Below are 23,932 nucleotides of genomic sequence, written 5' to 3' on the forward strand. Positions count from 1 at the left end.
AGAACCATTGGGGTGGAAATAGCAAAGTCGTTGGCTTGTAAGGCGGGGTGGCCAGAAACCGGGCCTTCATAGGGAGATGGGGTGGGGTTCCAACGTGCAGTGGGTATGTGGGGCCGGTGCTAATTTGGACCGACCCTTTCTGGGCTGGAAGAACCCCTGCCACATGGTTCCGTAAACACGGGCCTGGAAACGTGCAACTGGAAACCCAATTTGGGACCGAGACACGGGGTCTGAGTTCACCTCGTGCAAATTCAACGAGAAGCCCAGGAAACAGAAGCCGTAGCAGAGAACCGCCAAGTGGCCCCGCCCCAGGCCCGCCCACACCGCGCGCATGCGTCCTGCGCAGGCCCTGAGACATTGCATCCGGGCACTCGTCGCTCCCGCCATTTCGCGGGTCTCAGCCTCGCGCTCACGGCCGCCATTTTGCGACGGCGGCGCCCCACTTTCAGCAAACCTAGGCCACCGAGGGGACGCCCCCCGGCTGAGGATCGGCCGGGTCTACCGCCGCCCCACACCGCCGGTGGGGCAGACTCCACCCTGAGCCCGCCCCGGCACTACTCCTACTCAGGGGTATACCGCCGCCGCCCTGCCTCCTCCGGCCGGCCCCAGGCCGCCCGCCGCCCGGGGCCCTTGGAGCTAGTGCCGCCAGGGCCCTCACCACAAAGTAGGGCAGGTCCCTGACGCAGGCAGGAAGACGACACCACAAAACGACCAGAGCCTCCTAACGCGCAAGTGAGGGGGGGCCTCCACCGGGGGCCGCTCTTATGTACGCCGCCGCTGGGCTCCGCCCCCAGCTGTCCCTTTGGCCAATCTCAGGCTAGGCGGTCATTGGCCACGCCTTATATTCGTAGCTGTAGGCCGGACTTGTATAGGTCACGCCTTTTCCGCGCTCCAGTGCCGGGCGCCGTAACTGGCGGGAACGCGCAGGCCCGCAGTGCCCAGCCCTCGAGAGGAGGAGGGACAGGGGCGGGGCTGACCCACTTCCGCGTACCCACCTCCCACCCGGAACAAAGGCCTCCGACCGCTGTTGCCAGAGGCTAGAGTCTCTGGTGGAACTGTGACCTTTGCTTTGCTCCAACAATTGCCTACATTTCCACCTCACCCAGGTTCCCATAGATACTACGCCCAGTTTTGATACTTCAACATTTGAACCCCAACAACAGTCCTGTATACTTGTTCAGATAACTATACTTGTCCAGCACTCCCAGGAGTCCAAAGCTGCAAATCACCACTTCAACACTTCACGAGACTGGCCGCAAAGCCCACCCAAACCCCGACACTGAGACAAGCTCATTTACGTGGACCCCAATATTAACCACAATTCAAATTCTCCATACTTCCCAACTTTGGGGAACCCACTTCACTCAGTTCAGTTTACCTACAAATCTGACCTGCACCAGCTCACATCCCAACACTCACCTAGCTAAACACTTGTGCATCCCAGCTCTAGCCACAGACTGACCCCACCGGCCTTTCAAGCCTGCCACTAGGGCTCAGTCCTCCAGTACCCCCTGTACTCTTCCACTGGGCTCAGCTCTGGCTTACTCTCCATTAGTTGCTCCATCACCCCTGCCCCAGTGCACCCAGAACCCACTCACTACACCCACAGGGGGCCGGTGCCACTCTAGTCCTCCCATTGTTTCGTTTTCCTGTCTTTTCAAGGCGTCCCAACATCTCTGCTATCAGGAGAACAATTTTTGCAGGGATCCTCAAGCCTTGGGGAGTCCCTTCCTGTAGCCAACACCTGCCTCCTGCCCAAGTCTCTGCTCATGCTGTCTCCTGTGGCCCTAGACCCTTCCGTGGGTAAAGAAAGTTAGTGCAGATTCCAGACCAAAGATCCAAGCTACATGCATGCACTAGAAAGTCTTCAGAGGTTTTGTGAAGTGCCTTGTTCATTCGTCCATTTCACCAGCACGAATTTATTAAACATTTACTATGATTCCATTGCTGGTATAGGCTCCACTGTCCTGAGTTCCCATCAAGATGTGGACTGATAACTGTGGATACCTGTCCTCGGGTGCATCTGCACCAGGCATCGTGTAGGAATTGTGTACTTGTGTCACAGGTATGTAAAATGTCTCTGTGTCTGTTTCTGTGGTAACACGAGTATGTGTGTCCCTATGACTCGGAGTGTAACCAAAACCGTGTGTCTCCCATGGGGTGCTCTCAGGGAGCTGGGACCACCTTCATCTCTGCCACAGCCGCTGTGTCACGCTCACCCCGAGGACAGTAGGAGGCGCTGCGGCCTAGCTGTCACCCTGACCCGCGTCAGGCCTGCCACGAGTCCCAGCGTGGGAGGGGGTCTCCGTCTCGCCCCACGCCTCAGCCCGAGCGCTGCAGGGGTGGGTAGCCGGGGAGGAGGAGGCTCAAAATAGCCGCGGACGGGGGCGAGGCTGCTATTTGCGTCCCGGAACGCGCGGTACTCGCCGCCTCCCTGGCGGGGACTGGGGATTAGGCCAGGAGGACCAGGTCGGCACATTCGGAAATCGCCCCTCCCCAAAGACCGACATGGAGGGGGCGACCCCCTTCTGAACCCCCACAACGGTCTCCGCAACCAGGGCTTGACGCCCCGCCCCTACTCGCATTGGCATCGCCTTGGAGATGGAGGGTGCGGCCACCTCGCTCCTGTACCACCCCCTCCATCCTCTCAGCTGGGCCTCGCCCACCGGATGCCAGGCTCTACCCCGACACAAGAGTAATGACCTGGCAGGAGACACTAATGAGGACCTCAGACTTGGACCGTAGTGGCCGGGATGAGACGATTGTATGTGGGAGACCTGGGGGCCGCCTAATTACCACACCCTTCTGGCCCGCCGGGTGAGCACCCGGCGCCTGCCGAGCCCAGGCAAGGAAGCCCGAGGATCCTGGCCCATGCCCCTGGGGTCCAGAGCCAGGGCTGGGGAAACAGACTAAATGTGTGTGTGTGCGTTGCCAGGCGTGATGCACATGTGTGCCCATGGGCAGTCTACTCATGGATGCAGAGAGGGAAACAAGGATTTCTGGGGACACTTACTTGTGTGGACATGAAAATGGGACTATGTAAGAGTGCACCCGGGTATGGCAGTGAGAGCATGGAACTCATCTGTGAGAAAAACTGGCATGGAGGTGTGTGTGAGCACACATGGAAACATACTTGCAGGGCACTCCATGTGGAAAATTGCAGGGGGTTGTGCATTCAGGATGTGGATGTGGGAGCAGCTGGGGACAGGGTTGGGTGTGCGTGACTTGGATAGACTGGTCTCACAAAGCATATGTGTCCATGGCTGGTGGCATGACTCATGCTCCTGGGGTGGGCACGCATGCTGTGCATTAGCAGTGGCCAGGGCCTCTTGGGACAGAGGAGGGACACAGGAGGCCACAACCAGGAGGAAGTTTTAAACTGATCCTTACCTAGTTTCCGCCTGCAGGAGGAGGTGGGGGCTTCTGATCCTAGGAGGCCCCAGCTGGTTGCCAACTGTGAGCACAGGAGATTTAGCTGCCCTGAGTGTAGTTTCTCTGGTTTCTAAGAGGAGGTCTCCACATGGAGGAGGATTCGAAGGGCAGGGGGACAACTGGAAGATGCTGATGATTCACAGTTCAGAACATGGAAACTGACTTGTTTGTGTCCCCCCAGGTTCCCATCCCAGGAGTATAAAGGCCAGGTAGTGACCCCAGTCCCCACAAACTGCATGCACACATGATGGGCTGCAGAGTGGGATCCTGGAGGACACAGGGAGACACAGACCTTGTGCATTTGCTCCAACCTGCACCTGGGTGGAAGGCCTGTGGGAGCCACAAGCCTGCCTCTCCCATCATAGACGTTTGCTCTTTCCCCACTTCATGATGGTGGCCCCTTCTACTGAGGAAAACTGAGGCACAGGATGGTAAATGCAGTGACTGGTAAGCACACACCAAACATGCGTTCAGGCATAAAACATGGATCAGGAGGAGCTAATCCCCACAGATGCCTTGTACACTTGACCTTGGCCCCACACACAAGTGTCTTCACCCACACACAGGCTCTCCACAGGCACAAGGGGCTTGTGGCAGGTCCATGGCAACCCTGGAGTACACAAATGAAGAGTGCTCCCTCCCTGGGCAGCTGCAGAGACTCAGGGAAGAGCTGTGGGGCAAGCAGCCCACACATGTGCCCACACCCCCCTGCACCTGTCCCCACCAGAATCATCTGGCTGGGCTCCAGTGGGCCTGTGTGGGCGAGCCTGTGGCTGAGTGCTGGGTGTGTCTGGGGAGGGTGCTGCATTGGGTGAGCAAGTCTTCCAGGACCTGAGTGTCCAATGCTGGGTGTAACTTCCAACTTTGCAGTTTTCTTACAGGAGATCTTGGCCCAGGCTGAGAGTGGAGGTGCGGTTTGATTTGAGGGTCATGAAGTTGATTGAGGTTGTGGCAGAACCAAAGTATGGGTTGGGGCTGGTTTGGAGTGTGTGCAGAGTGTCGTGTATTAGAGTTGCTGTGTTGCAGAACAGGGAGCGACTGAACTATGGAGGAGGGTGCCTCATGTAAATGTCCAGTAAGAAGGCAGATTAGTCTGTCTGAGGCTGTAAGGGGCCCTGTGAGGGAGTCTGAGGTGGTGTTGCTTCTCCTGGAGGCCTGTGGAGAGCATCTGGGGAGTGGGGAGGGGGATACAGTGCAGTTGGGGTCAGCCTGTGAGGGGTTGCCTTCCCCTGCCACCCTGTGGGGCAGGCCCTGCCCAGATTCCAGAAGGGTTAGGGGTGTCCTCCCCACCTCTGCCTGCTCCCCAACCTGTAACCTTGGCCCAAGCCCACTTCCTTGGTGCTGGGCACCCAACTCAGGTGGAGCAGCTGGCTCCAGGGAGGGGTGGTGAGGCATGGGTGGAGGCCAGAATACGCCTAGGGTAATAAAGGAAGGGGCCCCCAGAGCAGGGCAGAAGTAGTGGAGGGGCTGGTGGGACAGAAACCAGATGAAAATAGAGGGAGAACCATACAGGAATAGGGACAGGCCAAGAGACTAAGTGGGGCAAAAAGAAAGAGAGAGGGGACAAAGACAGAGGAAGAAAACTGGACAGAGGGAGGAGAGGAAGGCAGAGATGGATGAAGACCAGGGGCAGACACGAAGGCAGCAGAACAAGGACACAGGTCTAGGGTACAGCAGTCAGGAAGCAGGGCTTCAGTTGACAGGGGGCCTGCCCCCACCCACAGGCAGGCTGCTCACCTGCCCTCAGTGACACCAGAGGTTGCTGATCCTCCGCCTTCCCAGGGTTGGGCAGCCGTGGGTGGGATTGGAGTCAAGACTCCTGGGTTGGGCCCCGGTGCTCTTGGCTTGGTAACTCCCATTCCCAATGAGCCTGGAGAGGAGGGCGGGTTCTACCAGGCCCGGGGGGGCGGGCAGCTGTGCCCCAGGCACTCTCCCAGTGCTGTGGGTGCAGCTGGCCCTGGTGGCACACCGCTCACTCCATCTCATCAGACGGCTCCACCCTAATGTCCTCCCCAAGCGACCCCCTGACTGACTTCGGCCTTTGGCATTTCAACACCATGCAGCTAGCCCCAGTGACCCATTTGGCCACCCCCGGAGGGCTCTTGCCACAAGCAGAAAGCCATGACCCCAGGGACCTCCTGCCCACCCACAGCAGTTTCTTCACCCCAGGAGCACTGTCCACCTGTGAGCCACCACCTGGACTCAGGCTCCACACCTTGGTGGCGACGCCATTCCACACCGCCATCCCCCACTGGACCCTCATCTCAGTCTTGAGCTCTCTGCCTGGGACCAATGGTTTGGTTCACATCCTCCCCAGCTGACAGAGCCTACTCTGTTCACACTGACCTCTGCTTTCTCTGTGTAAATCCTGGTCACAGCCCAATCTGAACCACAGCCAGGCAGCGACGTGGACTTCCTGCTGCCCTAATCTCTCCCTCTGGGGTGCTCAACAATCTCTGCCTAGAGGCTGGCCAGGTACTAGGGGCTCTTAAAAGGCACCTTTCTCCGATATCCCAGCTACCTGAAGCTCCCATGCCTATCACCTCGCTGAGAACAGGAGGCCCCTTCAAACGATACCTCGTCTGATCCTTCTCTGCACTTCTCAGGCCTCTCCCCCAAGCCCAGGCCCAGCGACCAGCCACGTTCGTCCTGTTATGTCCTGGCTTCTGTTCCCTCTGCCAGCTCCCTCCCTGGTTGCCATCTCATTCCCCAAACCACAGACTTGGAGAATCACCCTTTCGTGTCCTTGGCCTTTTATTTCTCCCCCATCCTGATCTCCCGGCTGCCCCCAAAATGCCCTTGCTTTTACGCCTCCTGGTTTTTGTATACTCCGTGCCTTCTACCTTGGGGGCACGCCTCCCTGTTCCTCTATTTGGCAAACTCCTAATCCTTTCGTAGCCTCAGCCCCACCAACTGAACTGCCTCAACTCAACCGCCTTCCTCCCGTTCGGTCCCCAGCGCTCTCACAGCGTGGAGGCTGCAGTACTCCCCCAGCTCGGGATCTCGCACACGGAGTCGTGGGAGAGGGGGCAGAAAGCAATACCTGGGCGTGGAAGGGTGCACGCGACAGCGCGAGTACGGGTATGGGGTAGCCGCGTGCTGGGCCCCCGGATACGCCCCCTCTTCCGTCCAGGCCTATCTGCCGCTGTCAAAACTGCCGCTGCAGGCAGGGGTGGGGTGCCTAACGCCCCCGCTTCGCGCTTGCGCACTCAGCCGGGTCACTAAGCAGTACCTCTTCAGGGAGGCAACCGCGTACCACTATTGGTGTGTACAGAAGAGCCAATGGGGAAATAACCAATGAGGCGTCCCCCAGTGGTGGGCGGGGCCTGGGCTTCAAATGCACTGTAGGGGGTGGGCAGGGGCGCCCTCTTCTTGGTGACGTCAGACACGTTTCGCGGCGTGTTGCCCTGGAAACCACGTTTCCATCCCCGAGGGTTTCCGGGGACCGCCTCTTCCCATTCATCTTTTTCCTCAATGAGAGAGGGGGCGGTGCAGGGCCGATCCGGACCCTTGCTGCCCCTGCCCTCTCTTGGCATCAGTTTACCTTTCTGTGTCTCCTGCTCCTTCCTGGTCTGACCTGCTGTCACTCCGGCCGCTGTACAGCCTTGGCTGGCAACCCCACCCCACCCCCTGCAGGTGTGTGAGCTGTGACCCTAACCCCCCACGAAGAGTTGGGTCCTCCTAGGACCCTCGGGCTGGGCCGTGACTCTCGCACTCGGAGCTGCGCCCTGAGGGGTAGGTTCCAGAGCTGCAAGAAAAGAGAAGTGCTCCCCGCCCTGCATTGTGCAGACACAGCCCCGTGATTCAGCGGATTCCTCATTCGATCACCTCCCTCCGCATCCCTCACTCAGCTCTATGGAGGTCACCTGGGTCACAGAACTCGGCTCTCACCCCGGGACCGGACTGCATAGGCGGAAGTTCCACCTGACTTGTCCCACCCACGCTTCCACAACCTTCGGGGACGTTTCCGCCATTGACATTGAGGTCTGAAGGGATCCGCCTGACCTGGGCATCCTGATACCTTTTTCCTGTTGATTTTGGAGTAACTGGGCGAAGGAAGAAAGGCAGAAGGGCCTCCACAAAATTCCTCCAATGACATTCCTGGGAAGGAAACTTTCCCTCCCTTTTAGGGTCCCTGGAGCTGGTGCTTTGGATGGCAGGAGCTTGGGTCATCACAAAGTGGCCAGAGGTAGTAGTCACTAATTTCGGAAACACCAATTGTCCCCGGGGCAAGTAAATGATGCTTCTCTCTGGGCCTCCACAAATGGGAGTGTAATTTTATCTCCTAAGTGGCAGTACTTGTTAAGTGAGGAAATCCATTGTACAATAGCTTAAGTTTTATGATTATCCCCTCACCCAGCCCCAAAGTGAATGAAGGTGGGACCCCCCCAGCTCTCGAGGTTGTAGATGCCTTAAGTTCCCAGGCCCAGCAGGGGTGCCTAAGAAGGCAGTACCTGGGTAGGGCACAGCCTGGAGGTTGGATGCATGAAGGTCAGAGCTGGGGAGTGCTGGAATGCCAAGGCCAAGGAGTCTACCCAGGGCCAGGTTGCCTAGCACACCAGTCCTGGGACCTGGAAATTTAAGAGAGGATTGGGTCCTCCAGAGGTCTGATACAAGGAGGGAGCCTTGGTGATATTGGGGGGGGGGGGGGGGGGGCTTGGATCAGGGGCCAACCAGAGCAGGGAAACCAGAAGTCAAGACCCCACAGTCTGGGCCCACGCCCTGCAGGACTTCCCGTCTTGGGTGCCTGAGGTGGCCTGCTCCTCCCTCTGCAGGGGCAGCTTCCTGCCGGCTCTTACCCCAAGCCATGGAGGGCACCTGGGATGTTAAGGGATGCAAGCCTTCCTCTTTTTACACTCGGACACCCTTCAAACTCCGAGATCGTGGAAGACCCCAGCATACCACCACATAACCCCCATGCCATCCCCAGGCATATAAGACCCGCCCCCCCCAGGGGGAGCAGGCAGTCTTTTACTTGTGTCATTTTCTCTTTATTACTTGAAATCACTGTGTTTGTGTAGGTTTTTTTTTCTTCTCATACAGGAAACTCACGAAAGGTGCAGGCACACCTCACAGCCTGACCCCCACCCCCAGGGAAGGTAATGCTTTCTTCAGGGGGCCATGGGGAGGGCTGGGGGCTGGGAAGGGCCTGTTCCTGCCTGGGGCCTCTACCCTTAGACCCTGGGGACACAGACATTACTTTAAAATTGTTAAAAAAAACAAAAAACAAGAGAACACACATTTAAATATCCAGGACAGTTCTTCAAAAACAAACCCGCCCTTTTCCCCTTTTGAAAAAAAAAATCCTTGACCCCTAACCCTCTGACCCCTCCCTGCCCACCCCCCAACAACAAAAAAAATTTACAGAGCTACAGTTAACACATGATGTTCACATCTGAAACCATTAACTTGAAACACATAATGGGGAGGGTTGAAGACCTGGGGTTCATCTACAGGTAGGACAAAGGGAGGGAGACAGGCAAGGGGTGGGGTATTCTACAGGACAGACAGGTGGGGGAGGGGGAAGGCCCAGACATCTCCATTTATCAGTAAAAAAATGAATGAAAAATAAACACCCCCACTGAAATGGCCCCAATGGGGAGGGGGTCCGTCCCTCTGCTATAGGGGCCAAAGACCCCTGGGGAATGGGCATGAATGGGGAGGTTCCAAATTAGACCAGCAGCAACCCCCCCAGGGGGTTAATGCTACACAGTGTAGCCCCTAACCATGCAATTCACAGCTCAGCACCCCCTCCCCTCCAGGCTGCAGGAGGGCCACCCCCAGACAGTCCACAGGCCCAGCTCTCTCAGGTTGGGCTGAGAAGTAGGGCTGAGGGCATCTCCCTGGCCCCACAGCCATTTCTCTCCTGATTTTTCAAGGGATTCCCAACTACTATTGGCTCAGTCAGAAAATTAACAGTCTATAAATACCCCGAGCTCAGAAAGAAAAATGGGGCAGGGGGGGCGGCCTGGAGAGTAGCATCAGAGGATATAGCACAGTGCGTGGCCGGCAAAGGCTGGCAACAGGTCTGTTCCCGTTCCTCTCTTTCCCGCTAGGGAAAGGGTAGCACATCATCACCCCAACCCAAGGTAGGCTTTGGCCAGCCTCTCCCCTGAAACAGCTTTTGTTTTCCGGAAAAAAGAAACCAAGAGAAAAAAAGTACAGACGGGGAATAGACAGCCACTGGTTGGTGTAGCTGCAGGTCCTATGAGGTGCTTGGAGCCCTGCAGGGCCCTGCTGGCTAGGGGAAGGCCAGAATTGGCAGTGGGGGTTCTCTTCTCTGTGGCCCCCTCCTGTCTGTAAAGTGCATATGAGGCATCTACATTTTTGACTTAAACCTGAAGAGGGTGGGGGCTGCAGAGCCAGTGGAAGGGGTGGGGCAGCTTCCTCATCTCTGCTCTGAACTATCTAAAAAGACTGCTACATATCTGGAGCTTGGGAAGATGGGCAGGGAAGGACCCTGTGTGGCTGAGGCAGGGCAACAGAGGAAATGAGGAGAAGGTGGGGAGGCGTGAGCTGAACCTAGAAGGCAGAAACCCAAGGCAATGCACGGTTGGGAAAGTCGTGGTAAGAAATGAAAATAAAAACAAAAACAAAACAAAACAAAACAGAAGGATGCTGGCCAGGAAGGGAGGGGCCTCCTGCAGTGCCCACTGCCCACCCTCCTGAGCTGGGCAATACTCTCAGCCACCCTGGGGAGGGGGGGCATAGGACAAGATTCCTAGGCAACCACGAACTCTGACTTGATGTCAGGGTTGACTTCTGGCTTCCAGACGGATTCCTCGAAGTCAAGGCCCAAGCCGGCAGCCTCACTGGGGCTGCCACTGCTGCCTCCACTGCTGCTGTCACTGCGGCCAGCCTTGCGGCTGGGTGGCCAGTGGTAGGGGCCACGGGCATCCCGCCGGGCCTTTCTGCGGAGCCGTTTTTGCTGGAGCAGCAGCTGCAGGCGCTCTACCTTGCAACGGGTGGCTCGGTTTTCTGTCTGCCGCAGCCGGTCCCCTGTAAAAGAGGCAGTGACCATGACCCCCTGGGAGAAACTGGACCCCCAGCAAATACCCCCCCCCCCCAGCATTAGGCACAGCCCAAGCCTCCTGGACACTTGCTCCACTCACTCTCCAGTAGACCTCTGGGATCATTAAAACTTGTTGCAGCCCTGGCTGGGTAGCTCAGTTGGTTAGTGTGTCATCCCATATGCCAAGAATGCGGGTTTGATCCCCAGTCAGGATACATAAGAATCAATCAGTGAGTGCATAAATAAGTGGGACAACAATCTATGTTTTTCTCTCCCCTTCTCTCTTTATAACAAATTTTTAAAAAATGCCCCAACCAGTGTGGCTTAGTTGAATGGGCACTGTCCCACAAAGCGAAAGGTCACTGGTTTGATTCCCGTTCAGGGCATGTGCCGGGGTTGTGGGATTATCCCAGTAGGGAAGCAGTTGGGGCACATAGGACAGACAGCCAATCAATGATTCTCACATTGATGTTTCTTTCCCTCCCTTCCCCTCTCTCTAAAACTTGATCCAGGGCCCAGCACACCAGCTGCGAACCTTGTGAAGGCAAGGGCATGTCTAAGACAGGCACTCAGGAAGCATTCATTACATGAATTAAATGCATATTGAGCCCTTCCAGCTGCTTCTGTGACTGAGAAGAACTCAGGCTTGTGCCTTGGTTTCCCCTTCATGGCCTGGGCTGGGGGGCCCACTGGACACAGTGGTATCAATGGTCAGCGCAACTGCAGATTTACAGGGTAAAAACAGGTTGGGAGACTCGGGTTGTTGTGTGGGAAGGGAGGCTGGGTTCCCTCCTTAGCCTGATTAGACCATTCACAAAGGATCCACTTGCCATCTGGAGAAGGCGCCCGAGTGGCATGAGGAGGAAGTAAGAACAAACCCCCTTGGAGGGTACAAGGATACTTTGTGCCCCCAACACACGATCCCTTCTCTCTGGGCTCTCCCAGATCAGGCTGAGTGGCAGCTGGTCACTCTGCAGCCTGAGGTGGGTCAGCTGCTCCGAGCCGCACACAGAAGGGCGTTGAGTAGTGAGGATGGGCAAGGCACCCTGGACACTCACCTGTGGGCTTGCCCAGGCGGGCCTGGCTCAGGGAGGCCGGGGATGTGGCTGCCAGCTTCTCACAGGAGGTAGTTTTGGGGGTGAGGTCTGCAGCGGGCGAGACTGGTGCACATTGGGCGTGGCATCGCAGTTGGGTCAGTGATGGGGGCATTCCCTGGTAGTGCCTTGTAGCACTCAGGAGGTCATTGAGGATTTGCAGAATGGTTCCAATGTCCCGTCGTGGCCGCCCGCTGCTATCCTGGCAGTTGGGGTGCAGCGTGCCTACGGGGTGCAGAGTTTGTTGGTGAGTGCCCAGGGGGTAAGACCCTGGGGCTGGAGTGACACAAGGACCCCCCCAATGCACAAGGACACAAAGCCTGCTGTAGGGTCATGAGTGTACATGGAATCACGAGCGTACATGGAACTGTGAGAGTGTCCCACCCACCATGTATGCGTGTGCACGTGACCACTGCTGGGAAACAAGTGGAAGACACTGACACCTACCAGAGAAGGTCCCTGAGAAGACCCCCGGGGCGTGGTTCACGAAGCTCTCGATAATGGCACCAGGTTTTCGGGAACGGGAGGTGGGGCTGCCCCCAGGGGTGGATGTGGGGCTGGCCCGGGTGCTGGTAGCAGGGGAACAGTCCATCTGCTGATGGGGGAGGGGGTACATGAGCTTAGGGTATAAGCCCAGGCCTTGGTGTTCAGGGTCTAGGAATTACCCACCAGCCCAGGGTCCAGGAACAGCCTTTGAAACAAGGAATGCAGTAAGGTCTCTGAGTCCCTGTGCCAGCCTCTAACCCCCAACACCATGTCCCAGCAAAGCCCAGCCTTGGGTTCACAGGATAAGCCCTTCCCAGACTTACCTCGGGGCAGGTGGTGGGGGCTGAGTGGGAACGGAAGGAGCCGGCTGTCACAGGTGAGGGGGATGCAGGAGCAGGGCTGGTGGGCACTGGGGGAACTCGGGCAGCACTGGACAGTGGCCGGCAGGGAGAGGACATGGGGGTAGTCATGCTGGGGTCCCCACGGGTGGCAGCAGCTGCAGCGGCAGCAGCAGCCAGCACATGGCGGTGTTGTAGTGGGGCGTGCTGGGCCGCAAGCTGAAGCTGGACGAACATCATGTGGTCACCCACTCGAAGAGCCAGGGTCAGTGGTGAGCGGCCGGACAAGAAGTCACTGACCTGCAAGGAGTGGCCCATCAGTCAGCCCCAAGGTAACAGCCCTAAGGCATCCCCAGCCCGGCCCAGCCCAGCCCCCCATGCTGTGTGACCTGGGGCCTCTCGCCGCCCCTCTCTGGGCTCTGGGGTCCCTGTCGGTGCCACGGATGCTTAAATAAAATGAATCGGTATTTCCGGAAGCCGCCTCCGCCAGCCCGGCCCGGCCCGGGCGCCGCTGGGGGCTGTGGGGGACAGAGGCAGGTCAGATAGCGGGGCCTGGCCCTCCCTGGCCAGCTTGGTTCTTTTAAGGGGAAAGTGAGGCCAGAGGGGGCGGGGCCTAGCTAGAGGTCACTGCTCTAACCCTCACCTTGTACGTTTTCCCCTCCCTGGAACCCCCAGATCTTCTCTGCCCAGGGATCCTCTTATGGCACAGGAATCTACCTCGAGACCCCTCTCACTTAAACCATGGGGGTGGACAATGAGTGGGTAGAATTGCTGGACAAATTCTTCATCCTAACCTTTGCTTTCTCAAGATAAATATTTATCTGTCCTGGGCGGGGCAGAGGCTGAGAGGCGTCACTGCTGCGGGAGGGGCCCTGACTGGTTCCCTAGAGCCAGGGTCCCCCAGGGCCTGAACGAGGCCCACACAAACATGAACCCCCTTTCTCAGAGGGTGTGGGGTGCCTCTGACCCCCAGCTGCATTGGGGCCTGGCCAGCACAGAACTCTCCCCAGGGGCCGGACTGGAGGTTGGGGGGGAGGTTTCTGAGAAGTGACACAGGCCGGATGACTCAGAACAACCGCCTCCCAGCTCTCCCCTGGCAGCGGCTGGTGTAACCTTCTGTGCTTGGTGGCCTCAGGGAGGAGGCGAGGGAGGCAAGCAGTGCGAAGCCCCCAGCCCCCAGCCCAGTCTGCATGACCCTCCCTCATTCCCAAAAATGCCCTTTGCAGGAAGAGCAGCTGGGGAGCCCCCTCCACTCCCTCCTGCAACTTCCTCCCTCGGGAGGAGGAATGGGCAGGCATGATGTGATGGTGCCAGGCAGGGAGCAGCCCTGGGAGTCCAGTTGATCCACCCAGTGCCCCCCCATCTCCCTCCTGACGCAGGCATCCCAGGGCGGATGTGAACCAAACACACAGGGCCCCCTTGGCAACCACATTTCCCCTTCCCCCAGGAGAAGGGAGCTCAGTTCACATCTGCCCCAGGAAATTAAGAGTCCCCTTGGGGCTACCAGGACCCCTGTTCTTCTCCTACCCCACCACCAGTCCTGATGGCAGACCACCCAGTTCCTGGCCCCCCTTGTCTTCCACACTAGCCTGCTGGTGAGGGCAGGATGCTACTTGTCGGGGAGGGGGCGAGGGCCTCAGGCAGGAGGAAGGGAAGCGGCTGAGCAGGTTTCCTGCGGCTGGCCAGCCCAGACAGGGAGGCCTAGAACCTGCCCACCCCCTCTAGGGGAGGGCAGCAGCCTGCTTCCCCCACCCTGGCAGCAGGCGGATAGCTAAGGCCTGTGTCACCCTCCTGGGAGGAGGCCCTGCCGCCAGAAAAATGAGAAAAGGAGGGGGGAAAAAAGGGCTGCAACAAAACCGGGAATCTGGGTGTGTGCCAGCCCAGGCCTCCCTCCTCATCTCCCTCTAGGCTGGTTACTAAATATTTTCCTAACATCCTGTGTTGCCCTAGCTGGGTGCCTAGTTGCCCCCCCATCCCTCCCCCTTTTGGGGCAGAGAACAAAGGCCAGAAAGAGGAGGAGGAGGAGTGACTATCCACCCCTCACAAAGGGGTCATGGAAGGCAGAAGGAGTGTCACCCAGGAGAGCCCCTCCCCCCCCCCAGCTTAAATTTTATAAAGGTTGCTCTGGGGAAACTTCAGTGGCCCTGGAAGGGGGTGTTCAGGGACATAGACCTCAGGGGTGGGAGACTGGGCCAAGGTCACCCCAAAGGCAGACTTGTGAAAGCTTGACCCACTCCTCCATGGCAGCCACCGTGGGAGAGAAGGCCCTCAAGGTCAGGTGGTGAGTGTTTGCGAGGAGGGGGAAGAGGAAGCTGGGTGACCAGGCCAAGAAGTCAAGAAGGTGGGGCAGCAAAAGTCCCCTCCCCCCAGGCTTCCTGGGAGCACAAACAACCCCAGGCTCTCCAGAGGGGCTTGGCACTGGGCCTGCTACCCACTGGGCTAGGAGGGGTGGCGCATATCTCACCTGGGTCTCTGTCAAGCTCTCCAGGGCCTGCATCACAGACTGTTCTGGCCTTGAGGCCTGAGACTGCAAAGAGAGGGAGGGGAGAAGAGGAGACCCTGAGTATGCATCCTGGGCTGGGCACCTGGGCTGGGAGGGCCCTGCTAGGTGGGGAGATTGGGAGGGGGTGACTGCCTTGGAGAGCAAGGGAGCCCAGACTTGTGTGATGGGGACCACGCTGGCATAAAAGGGGGTTGCCCACCCAAGTTGGGGCCTCCTCAGCCATTTACCATGAGGCCCGCCTCCACGGTGGGCACGAGAGTCAGCTTGCTGCCATCCCCCACGCCGAACTCCTGCAGCTTCCCCGAACTGAGCCGGCTGGTGGGGGTGGGGGGAGGAAGGAAGAGGGTGAGGCTACAGCACAGACCAGGCAGGGACACGGAAGCAGCGGCTGAGGGAGAGGTCTGTGCTTACTGAGGTGAGACTGTAGTTTTTCCACCCCGTCTCTCACTGGCCCCTAGACCCAGGGCACTGAACATGGGGCGAGGTTCACTCTCTGGCCCTGGGCTCCCATGCTATTGATTCAGACTCCTTCTCTCAAGGAACACCATCTGTGGACTGTGGCACCTTAACATCTCAGCGAGGCAGTTTTCATTACCCATGCCCCATTGTGCCCTGTGACACCTTCCCAGTCACCCAAGGGCCAGCCCTGCCTATAATTTACCCACTGGGGCCCTGGGCTCGTCTTTGTGGGGCCACAGGGCTTAGCCTTTAGGGGCTTTACCCAGCCGGGCTCCCCCTCCTCCCTCCCTCCCTGGTGCAGGCTGCCGCCGTTCAGACAAAGGAGACCCTCCCCCTCCTGCCCCTCCCCCACCGGGGCCCCTCCGCTGGGGATGGACACAGCGTGTCCCTGGAGGCCCGCGGGAGGAGGGCTCCCCAGCCTGGAGGCGATTTAAATACCATGGGGGAGGGGGAGGCTGAGGGGAGCGCTGGGTGGCGAGAACAAAGGGGGGCAGAGAGAGGCAAGTGGGGAGAGACAACTAGCCGCAGAGGGGGCCTCAGAGCAGATACGATACGTAAACCGGCAGAAGATGAAGGTTGGGGAAGCGACGGCAGCGCACCCCACCCCCGCAGCCGGGAGCACCGCACCACCCCAGGGCTCCTGCCATCCTGTAAGGGGGGTCGCCTAAGCCCAGCCAGGGCACTCTCGAAGCCGCCTTTGTGCAGCGACCCCGGTCAGGGGAGGGGGCTGAAGCAAGCAAGGCCGAGCAGAGGGCGCCCGAGAGCGCGCCACCCCCACCCACCGCGTTTGGCCGCCCCCTTCCTTCCCGGAGCCGCGAGCTCTTTGTTCCCGTCCGGGGGCCGGGGCCAAAGGGGGCAACAGGCCAGAGGTGCCCTGGGGCCGGGGCAGCGCGCGATACTTACGTGTCTTTGTGGAGCAGCGCCAGGCGCTCCTTGGGTACTTTGAGCCGCTGGGACAGCCTCTTTCGCAGCCCCTCCACCGTCTCGTCGGGGGACACAGACAACTCGTAGCGGGTGCCCGTCGTGCTGTGGATGGCCAGGCTCATGGACGCCACATCCGCCACCGGGCCTAACTCGCAGGCACCGCCGGGGCCCCCGCGCCGGCAGCTCCGGGCGCCGCCGGGCTGCGGCTCCATCCCCTGCCCGCGCTAGGGGGCTGGGGTCCGCGGGGCGCCGCCAATCCTCACCGCGCCTCCAGGCAGGGCAGGGCAGGGGCTCCCCGAACCAGGGTCCTCGGGGGGACCACTAGGGGCGAAAGGCAGCGCGTGTTCCCTTCGAGAAGGTCCCAGGAGCAAATGGCGAATCAAGAATCCCAGTGGCGCTCAGGGGTCGCGTCGGCTCGTCGGGGCGCCTTCCGGGGGTGGGGACGGCACTTTCGGCTTCTTTCAAGGGCAGCAGGCGGCGACCAAGACACCGCGGTCGCGGGGGGGAGGGTCCCAAAGGAGTCGGCTCCCCAGGCCGGCGGAGCTTAGGTCCGTCTGCCGCGATTCCCGGCGCGTCACCTCCCTTAGCAACAATCGCAGCCGCCGCCGCCGCCGCCGCCGCAGCCGCTCCGAGGATCTGGGGGTGAAAGTAACAAAAAAAAAGTTATAATGTAGCAATGTTCCAAGGGGCGGGGTCTCCGCCCCCTCCCATTCACTACTTACTCCGCCGGCCCGAGCCGGCCAATCGGCGCGCGGCAAACGCTTAGTAGGCCGCGCTGTCCAGCCAATGGGAGTACCCGCGACGCTGCCCCACGTGTCCGCCGCACCCGCCTCTGGCCCCGCCCCCGTCCCGGTGGCCAAGGAGAACGCAGCGGGGGCGGAGCTGGTGCTGCAGAAGCCGGCCCCCACGCCCCCGCCCGCGCTGGGGGCCATTCATAAGGCCGGCTGCCCACAACAAAGGGCGAGCAGCCCGGTAAGGCGCGAGACCCCGGCCGGGAGTAGTGCGGCGTGAAGTTAGGCATTGTCCCCGCTCCAGAAGGGGCAGGATATCGCGTGGCCTCTCCCCGATCAATCTGGGAAGCTACTGCGGGCGGAAGCGAGGCAATCCCCGCGCCTCATGGCTGGGCCCCTTTCGGCGGCTCGCGGGTGGGCTCGACTTTGGGGCATGAAGTCTCCACGAGAAGTGGGGCTGAGGGCGAAGTCTGCATACCGGTGACGTAGCCGGTGTCGGGAGCAACCTTCCCGCACGGGTGCCACCTCACGTCCCACCCCAGTCTCGCGGGCCGAGCCCGCTTCTCAAGTCGCACCCGCCCGAGCAGTGACGTGACGCGGCGTCCCTGTTGCGCCCGCGCGCACCGCTCTGCTAGGGGCTGGGGTGAGTCAGCAGCGCTGGCGTGCCCTCTGCCGGCCTTGTCCGGGAGCGCTGCCGGGAGTCCAGGGGAAGGGGCGAGAGGCTACCCCGGACAGGAGTGAAGCGAACCAACTGTGGGCTTGGGGAGAGCCTCGCTATGAGTGTTAAGCCTCTAAATCAGGAAACTGGGACCGTACAGCGGGGGAAACAGGCCGGAACAGCAAATAGTTCAAGGTCACTCTGGGGAGGGGGAGTGCCTAGGGTGAGGGTGAAGGGCGGGGGCTGAGGTCCCTCCACCGGGGTGCTGGCTGTGCCTAGCTCCTCCCACTCCAGGTCCCGGGGTTGCTTCCAAGGGCTGGAGATATCCCGAATTCTGCCTGCCCCAAGAACAAAGAAAAGTGAGACACCCTTAAGAGCCTAGAGTGGGGAAGCCCTCCTTGGCCCATGAGATCCCGCCCAAAACTCACCGAGCGAGGCCAGTCGGAGGTCACAACAATCCTGAATGTACCCAAGTAAAGAAGAACTGCGCGGTGACGGGGTAGGTCTGGGGCAGAGCAGCCGGCCCGAACCTTTATCCGCGCCGCCTTCCCTGGGGTGGAGTTTGGGCGGGCAGGGGGCGGGGGTGAGGGGAAATGGGCTGGCGGTGACGCAGGCTATCCCCCGCCCCTCCCAGCGGGCTTGGGCCCTGGGGCGCCACCCGGCCGGGGCCACTGGCCTCGCAAATGACTGTACTCCCTGAATGCCGCTGAACCCAGGACGCACCCCTGCTCGAGCCTCAGGAACTGGGTTTCGGGGTGCACAATCGAGTTCCCTGTCTCGCTCTTTTTCTGCCCCTCTGTGCTTCGGCCTGAGGGCGCTTGCGTCGCGGGTGGGGGACGGGAAGGGGAGCCTGAGTCAGCAGCGCAGTCCAGGAAAACAGGCTGGCTGAAGTCACCTGTCTGGAGTGGGGGGTGCCCCAGCAGGCAGCCTCCTGCATCCCTTAACAGTGACCTCAGAGGGCATTTAGGGAGCGATTAACCAGTGCCAGGCCTGCCTTGTGCAGCCAGTCACTATAGGTCCTGTGACCTCGGGAAGATTTTGGCCTCTAGAGCCTGTTTCTCCCAGCTGGCCGTGGGTTGGAATGAGAATGCAGCATGCCTCACTGTGGGGCCTGAGGTATGGGTCTCTTACACAGATCCAGTGATGCTGTCAGCACTCAATAATGCAAGTTCACAGCCCACTGTCCATCCTTTGGGGTAGGTATAACCCTCCTACCCATTTTACATACTAGAAAACAGGTCACACAGACAGGAATGTGGCATGTCCTTTCTCCCTGCCATTGCCCAGGGTGGGAGGCTTTCTGAGGATGATCTTGGTTGGTTGTGAGGCCTTCTTAGTCTTCCTGCCCCCTCTGCATAGAGAGGAACCCCAAGTTCTATACCCCTGTCCACTTATCTAGTTTCTCCCTTTATCCGACCTGCCCAACCCCACCTCCAACTCCACCCTGGCCATCCCTCCCAGTGCTCCTGTGGCCTCTGCTCCCACCCCAGCACACCCAGACACTCCCAGCCCCACAGGGTCAGTCAGGGTCAGTCAGTGCTGGGTCAGCAAGAGGGAGTAGCTGGGGCTGGGACTGAGGGATGGAAAGGAGTTTGCCATACACAGAAGATGGTGCTCTAGGAAGTGGAAACAGCCAGTGCAAAGCTCTGCAGACGTTAAGTAACTGCAGGCTGAGTGGTCCAGGGTGAGGGCTGTTTCCAGAGTGGGCATGGAGATAGCAGAGGAAGCAGGAGAAGCAGGCTAGACAGGACCCTTAAGGAGCAGGTGTGCTCCTCTCAGGGTGGGCAGAACTGTGTGCTCTCTGGTGGGGCTCTGACCTTAACTCTGCAAATCCAATTTAATAAATGTACTAATCTACCAGCTTCCCGTTCCTTCTCTTTTAGTGTGTCCCCATAGTTCAACAATTCTGCCAGGATGTGAGCACAGGTGTACTAGAGGACCCCCTTCTTGCCCTCATCAGGTCCCAAGCCTACCCTATGGGTCTCCATTCCTGGTTCCTGGCTCTGGGGCCTGCTCTACCCGGACCCCTCCTATCCCAGGTCTTGGCCCTGCCAGCACTAGCCCATGTCAGGGGGGCAGTGTCCCCTAGGCTCACAAGTCTCCCACAAGGGCTGTGCTACGAGGGCCCAGTTGCATCCTGCTGTCTCCTACCTGGAAGCTAAAGCCTCTCAAGGCGGGGCCAGGAGATCCCTGTTGTGGGAGGTGCTGGAGGAGTGCCTTAGTGAAGGTCTCCCTCTTCATCCCTCCTTCCTTGGTCTTACAGTGCCCAACCTGGCCAAGAACTCTTGGACCTTGGCTCTGAGCTAGAGACACAGAGGGGTGGGGCTGCACCTGTGACATCCCTGGCTGTCACAGCTTCTCTGGGCTGGGGGTTCCTGGGTGGTTGGGGAATGCTGCTGGGGCCTAATCGGTTTAAGAGTAGGGAGAACCAGATACACGCACCTCCTCCCTCCACTGATCTGTACGTTTGCCTGGAGGCCCATACACAAGGGTCTCCCACCACGTCAAGAGTCAAACACAGAGACGACAGTCACTTACATGAGACTGTGACACAGTACTGCATAGCAAATCACAGCTGATGACACGCCCCGTGGTGACCTCCTTGTGTGTCACGGGGAGGCCCAGGCTTTCCCACACAGTCACTTCCCTGGAATACCCTGTACGCCCTACCCAGGCTCAGGGCTGAGAAGAGGGGGGGCTTTTCTTTAAAGCCCCCTGCCTACCACCTGATGCCCAAAGTCTGGGTCCCCTAGAGGATTACAAAAGGGAAGAGGTGGGGCAGCAGAGTGAAGGCATGCACTGCCAGGGCCACCCCTCCCCAGATACCCCACCTCATTTGGGGCAGGGGTGCCAGAGAGATGCCAACACTACCAGGGGTTAAGCAGCCAGCAGGGCTACCCACAGGCCAGGCCAGCGCAGGGAACCCACAGGTTAGAAATCATAGCCTGGCACCTGACAGGACCCCAGGTGTCTGTCTAGCAACCCAGGCTTGGCCCAAGAGCCACAGTCCTCTCCTCAGTTTCTGTCCCCATGCCTGGCCCCACCCTCTTGACCTGCTATCACTGGCTATGCCACCCCCCCTTTCGTTCTCCAGAAGGCCCCCAAGGACCTCTCAGGGCACAACCTCCAAATCCCCAAGGCTGAAGCCCTACCTCACAGGGAGTACAGGGTTTGAAGTCCACTGCCCTGGGTAGGAGACAAAATCAGCACACACAAGTGGGGTCCCTGGTGTTTAATGGGGTGCAGGCCAAGAGGTAAGCTGTTTGAAGAAGGTGGCGGGGAGCAGAGATCTCTATAGGGATGAGAGTGGCAGGCAGCAAGTCAGGTTGGTGGTATCTCTGCAGGCAGGAGGCCAGCCCCCCAGGGGACAAATCACCCCAAGGGCAGAACAGGGTCTCCAACCTCACCCCCACCCAGCAGGCCTGGGCCCAGGGAGTGTGCTGTAGGATACACTGGCCCTGCCCTGCCCCCTGGTGGCTGTGTTGGCTACCATGGCTCCCTCCCAAAGGAGTTGCCTCTACCCAGTCATAATGGACCCATGGGAGCCGATTCCAGCCTGTCCTATTCTGGACCTCGGTTTCCCTGCTGATGCTGGTGAGGGACACGCACTGCCTACTCCAGAGCCTTCACCAGGGCTTCGTTGGCCTCGATGCGGATTTGGATCTCGGCCCTCGCGGCCTCGTCTGCTGCCCCTGATAGCTCCGACTGTGCCTTCTCCAAGTTTGCCTTGGCGGCCTGCAGTAAATAGGTGGGTGGGTGGTGAGGGCCAAGCAGAGTCCCTGGCCTGGCTCCTGCCTCTCCACCCCCAAAGCCAGGAGCTCTTAGCTCGTGCCTGCTTAGTGCCTCAGTTTCCCCTGGGACACTTACTGCCAGGTCCAGCATGTCCAGCGTCACTGCCTCTTCAGCCAATAACTGAACTGACGAATCAGCATTCACTGTGACTGAGCCGCTGCTCACTGTGGGAGGACTGGGACTGAGATCACGTCCAGGCTTGGGGGGAACCACCAGCCCCAGAACCAGGACAGTGTCTTCACAGGAGCCCTGGGGTCCAGCATGGGGAATGGGCACCTGGAGAGAACACATGGGACCAGGGGGCCACCAGGGGCATCTGCGGGTGGCTGAGCAGGGAGAGACAGACCCTTCCCTTCACCTACCAGCCACCTAGCTGAGCAGAGGTCAGGTGAACAGAGGGCTGTGTTTGAATTCTGGCTGAGGCTTTGAAGACTGATGCTGGTGGAAGGCCTTCTTAGAGCCAATTTCTTCCTCCACAGGTTTCCCTCTCTAAGTCAAGAGCCTTTCCAACATGGTTTTACTGTTCTTCCCAGCATCTGTAACCCTCCCCCAACCTGCTACATGCTACTTAACCACAGCCAGTCTCGAGCTGAAGGCTGCAAGATGCTTCTGGCTTGCTTCCCACTGTGTCCTTTGGGTGCCCACAGTACTTTTTCTTGCCATATCAACTGATATGGGAATCGACCTTCGATGAACTCACCAAAGTATTTGGAAGTGGTGCCATCCTCAGCGTGAACAATGACCAGCCCTGGCCGCAGGACCTGCAGGGTAGGCACGTGGGCTGCCAGTATACCAAAGGCTCCGGTCTGCGTGGGCACATCCACCTGCCTGACGTTGGCACCATTGAAGAAGACCTGGAGAAGACACACGGGGAGTAAGTCACTGCAGGCCAGTCCCACTCCATCAGGACTTACTCTCCCCAGCAGTGAAATGGGCTGGGTCAGGGCCGACTGCCATGGGAAACACAGAAGCAGCGGCGCTGGGGCCGACACTTGGGGTTTGCTCCTTTGGTCTGTGCCATCATCTGTGAGAATGAAATCCAGCCACTCAAATCCTTCGGCAAAGAGATACTGTAAGGATACGAGGACGTGCCTCAAGGGAGGAGCACACAGCAGGTTATCTCGGGAGAGGTGCCTGCAACGAAAGGCAATGCCGGCTTGAAGGGCAGGCAGGGCTCTTGGGCGTCGGATTCCAGGTGGAAGGCCCGAGAGTTCGGGGGTTGAGGGACTCGGATCCCGGGTCCGTAATGGGGGTTCGCGACCTGAGAGTTGAGGAAACCGGATCCGGAATGGGAGTTGGGGGGGGGGGTCTCAGTCAGACCCAGCCTGCGTGGGAGAAGGACGCGGATCCTGGCTCCGAAATAGCGTCCGCACCTGCGTGGGTGATGCGAAGGTAAAAGACATTTGTCCCGGGCCCGAGGCTGGGGCCGGGGCGGCCGCAGCCTCAGCGTAAGCGCGGGCCTGGCGCACTAGGCGACCCAGGCCGGGGCGGCGGAGCAGCGCGGCTGGCAGCATAACGGCAGCGGCAGGTGATCAGTCTTGCCGAACACGGATGCCTTGGAGGGCGAGGAGGACAACGCGCGTGGACGTCTGGGAGAAGGATTAAACTTGAGGGCGCACGCGCGGAATACGACCCCCCCCCTCCCGTGGCTACGCGCGATCTTGACGACAACACTCTACCAGGCGCGCGGCATGCTGGAAGTTGTAGTTTCATTTCGGCCTCAGCTCCGGGTTCACTTGTCAGGTGTGTGGGAGGGAAGTCAGACGGTTCTGCATGAGGAGATCAAAAGCCTGCGCGGAGGACGAGACCCTTAAGTTGAATTTAAGATTTGGAGAGCGTTCATTGGATGCTAGGAGCTAGAAAGAAATCAGAAATACCAAGACTCCACTGCTGGTGTAGGTGGTGAGAGCGTTTCACAGACATTCAACGTAATAACTAAGCAAATCATACAGTATGTTAGGGGGGATCAAATACTTTTTTTTTAATGTGCAAAAGAATGTGAAGGGTGGGGATGAATCAGGTTGCAACTGAGAGAGGTTCAGGAATCCCGGGAATAGCATGCAGCGCGAGCAGTACCTTCGGTGCAGTGGTAGCACGGCTTGGCTGCAAAGTCCGAGAGCATCACGAGAGGGCGCCTCCGCGTCCAAGGATGCTCTAGTCCCAGCCTCGCCTGGCTGTCGCCCCCACGCGGCACTGACGCAGAAGCGCCTGCGCGGGCGGCCCGGGGTTCCGCTGACATCATCGTGGCCTGCGCAGTCTCGCTCGCGGCGCTGACGTCGCCGCCGCGCCTCCGCGGTCACGCACGCAGGTCGGCGCACAGGGGTGGGTCCTGAACCCCCGCCCCCCACCTTGGGCTCGGGGGAAAACGCTGAGTCCGGACTGAACGGGAAGGTTCTTTGCTGAGAAGCAGATGATTGCAAGGCGCAGGGGGGTGGGTGTCACTCCTTGGCTCGGAACAGGTGGTCTGCGATGCGGGGCTGCTGCAGAGGTTCCCAGCCCCAGG

At 59.4% G+C, this 23,932-nt stretch overlaps 2 protein-coding genes across 5 annotated transcripts; both read right to left on the reverse strand.

The window, feature by feature from the left end:
* Positions 1 to 8,401: 8,401 nt before the first annotated feature.
* Positions 8,402 to 18,659, reverse strand: MIDN (midnolin). 4 transcript variants are annotated; one of them, XM_053658451.1, is made up of 9 exons: positions 18,066 to 18,659; positions 16,228 to 16,884; positions 15,093 to 15,180; positions 14,827 to 14,889; positions 12,752 to 12,880; positions 12,348 to 12,662; positions 11,986 to 12,130; positions 11,503 to 11,763; positions 8,402 to 10,431 (listed from the first exon to the last, which is right to left on the reverse strand). In XM_053658451.1, the coding sequence occupies exons 2-9, from the start codon at positions 16,458 to 16,460 to the stop codon at positions 10,154 to 10,156; spliced, it is 1,512 nt and encodes a 503-aa protein (XP_053514426.1). In that variant the 5' UTR covers positions 16,461 to 16,884; positions 18,066 to 18,659; the 3' UTR covers positions 8,402 to 10,153. The 4 variants fall into 4 exon arrangements, with proteins under 4 accessions (XP_053514426.1, XP_053514425.1, XP_053514428.1 ...); XM_053658450.1 differs by having other exon boundaries at positions 11,986 to 12,133; positions 18,066 to 18,159; XM_053658453.1 differs by lacking the exon at positions 12,752 to 12,880 and having other exon boundaries at positions 18,066 to 18,206.
* A 2,195-nt stretch (positions 18,660 to 20,854) lies between these two features.
* On the reverse strand, positions 20,855 to 23,034 carry ATP5F1D (ATP synthase F1 subunit delta). The gene is made up of 4 exons (XM_037138335.2): positions 22,803 to 23,034; positions 22,130 to 22,283; positions 21,505 to 21,593; positions 20,855 to 21,372 (listed from the first exon to the last, which is right to left on the reverse strand). The coding sequence occupies exons 1-4, from the start codon at positions 22,941 to 22,943 to the stop codon at positions 21,250 to 21,252; spliced, it is 507 nt and encodes a 168-aa protein (XP_036994230.1). The 5' UTR covers positions 22,944 to 23,034; the 3' UTR covers positions 20,855 to 21,249.
* Between the last annotated feature and the right edge of the window lie 898 nt (positions 23,035 to 23,932).

The sequence above is a fragment of the Artibeus jamaicensis genome, unplaced genomic scaffold, assembly GCF_021234435.1.
Source record: "Artibeus jamaicensis isolate MK-2021 breed Jamaican fruit bat unplaced genomic scaffold, CSHL_Jam_final scaffold_537, whole genome shotgun sequence".
Lineage (NCBI taxonomy): Eukaryota > Metazoa > Chordata > Mammalia > Chiroptera > Phyllostomidae > Artibeus > Artibeus jamaicensis.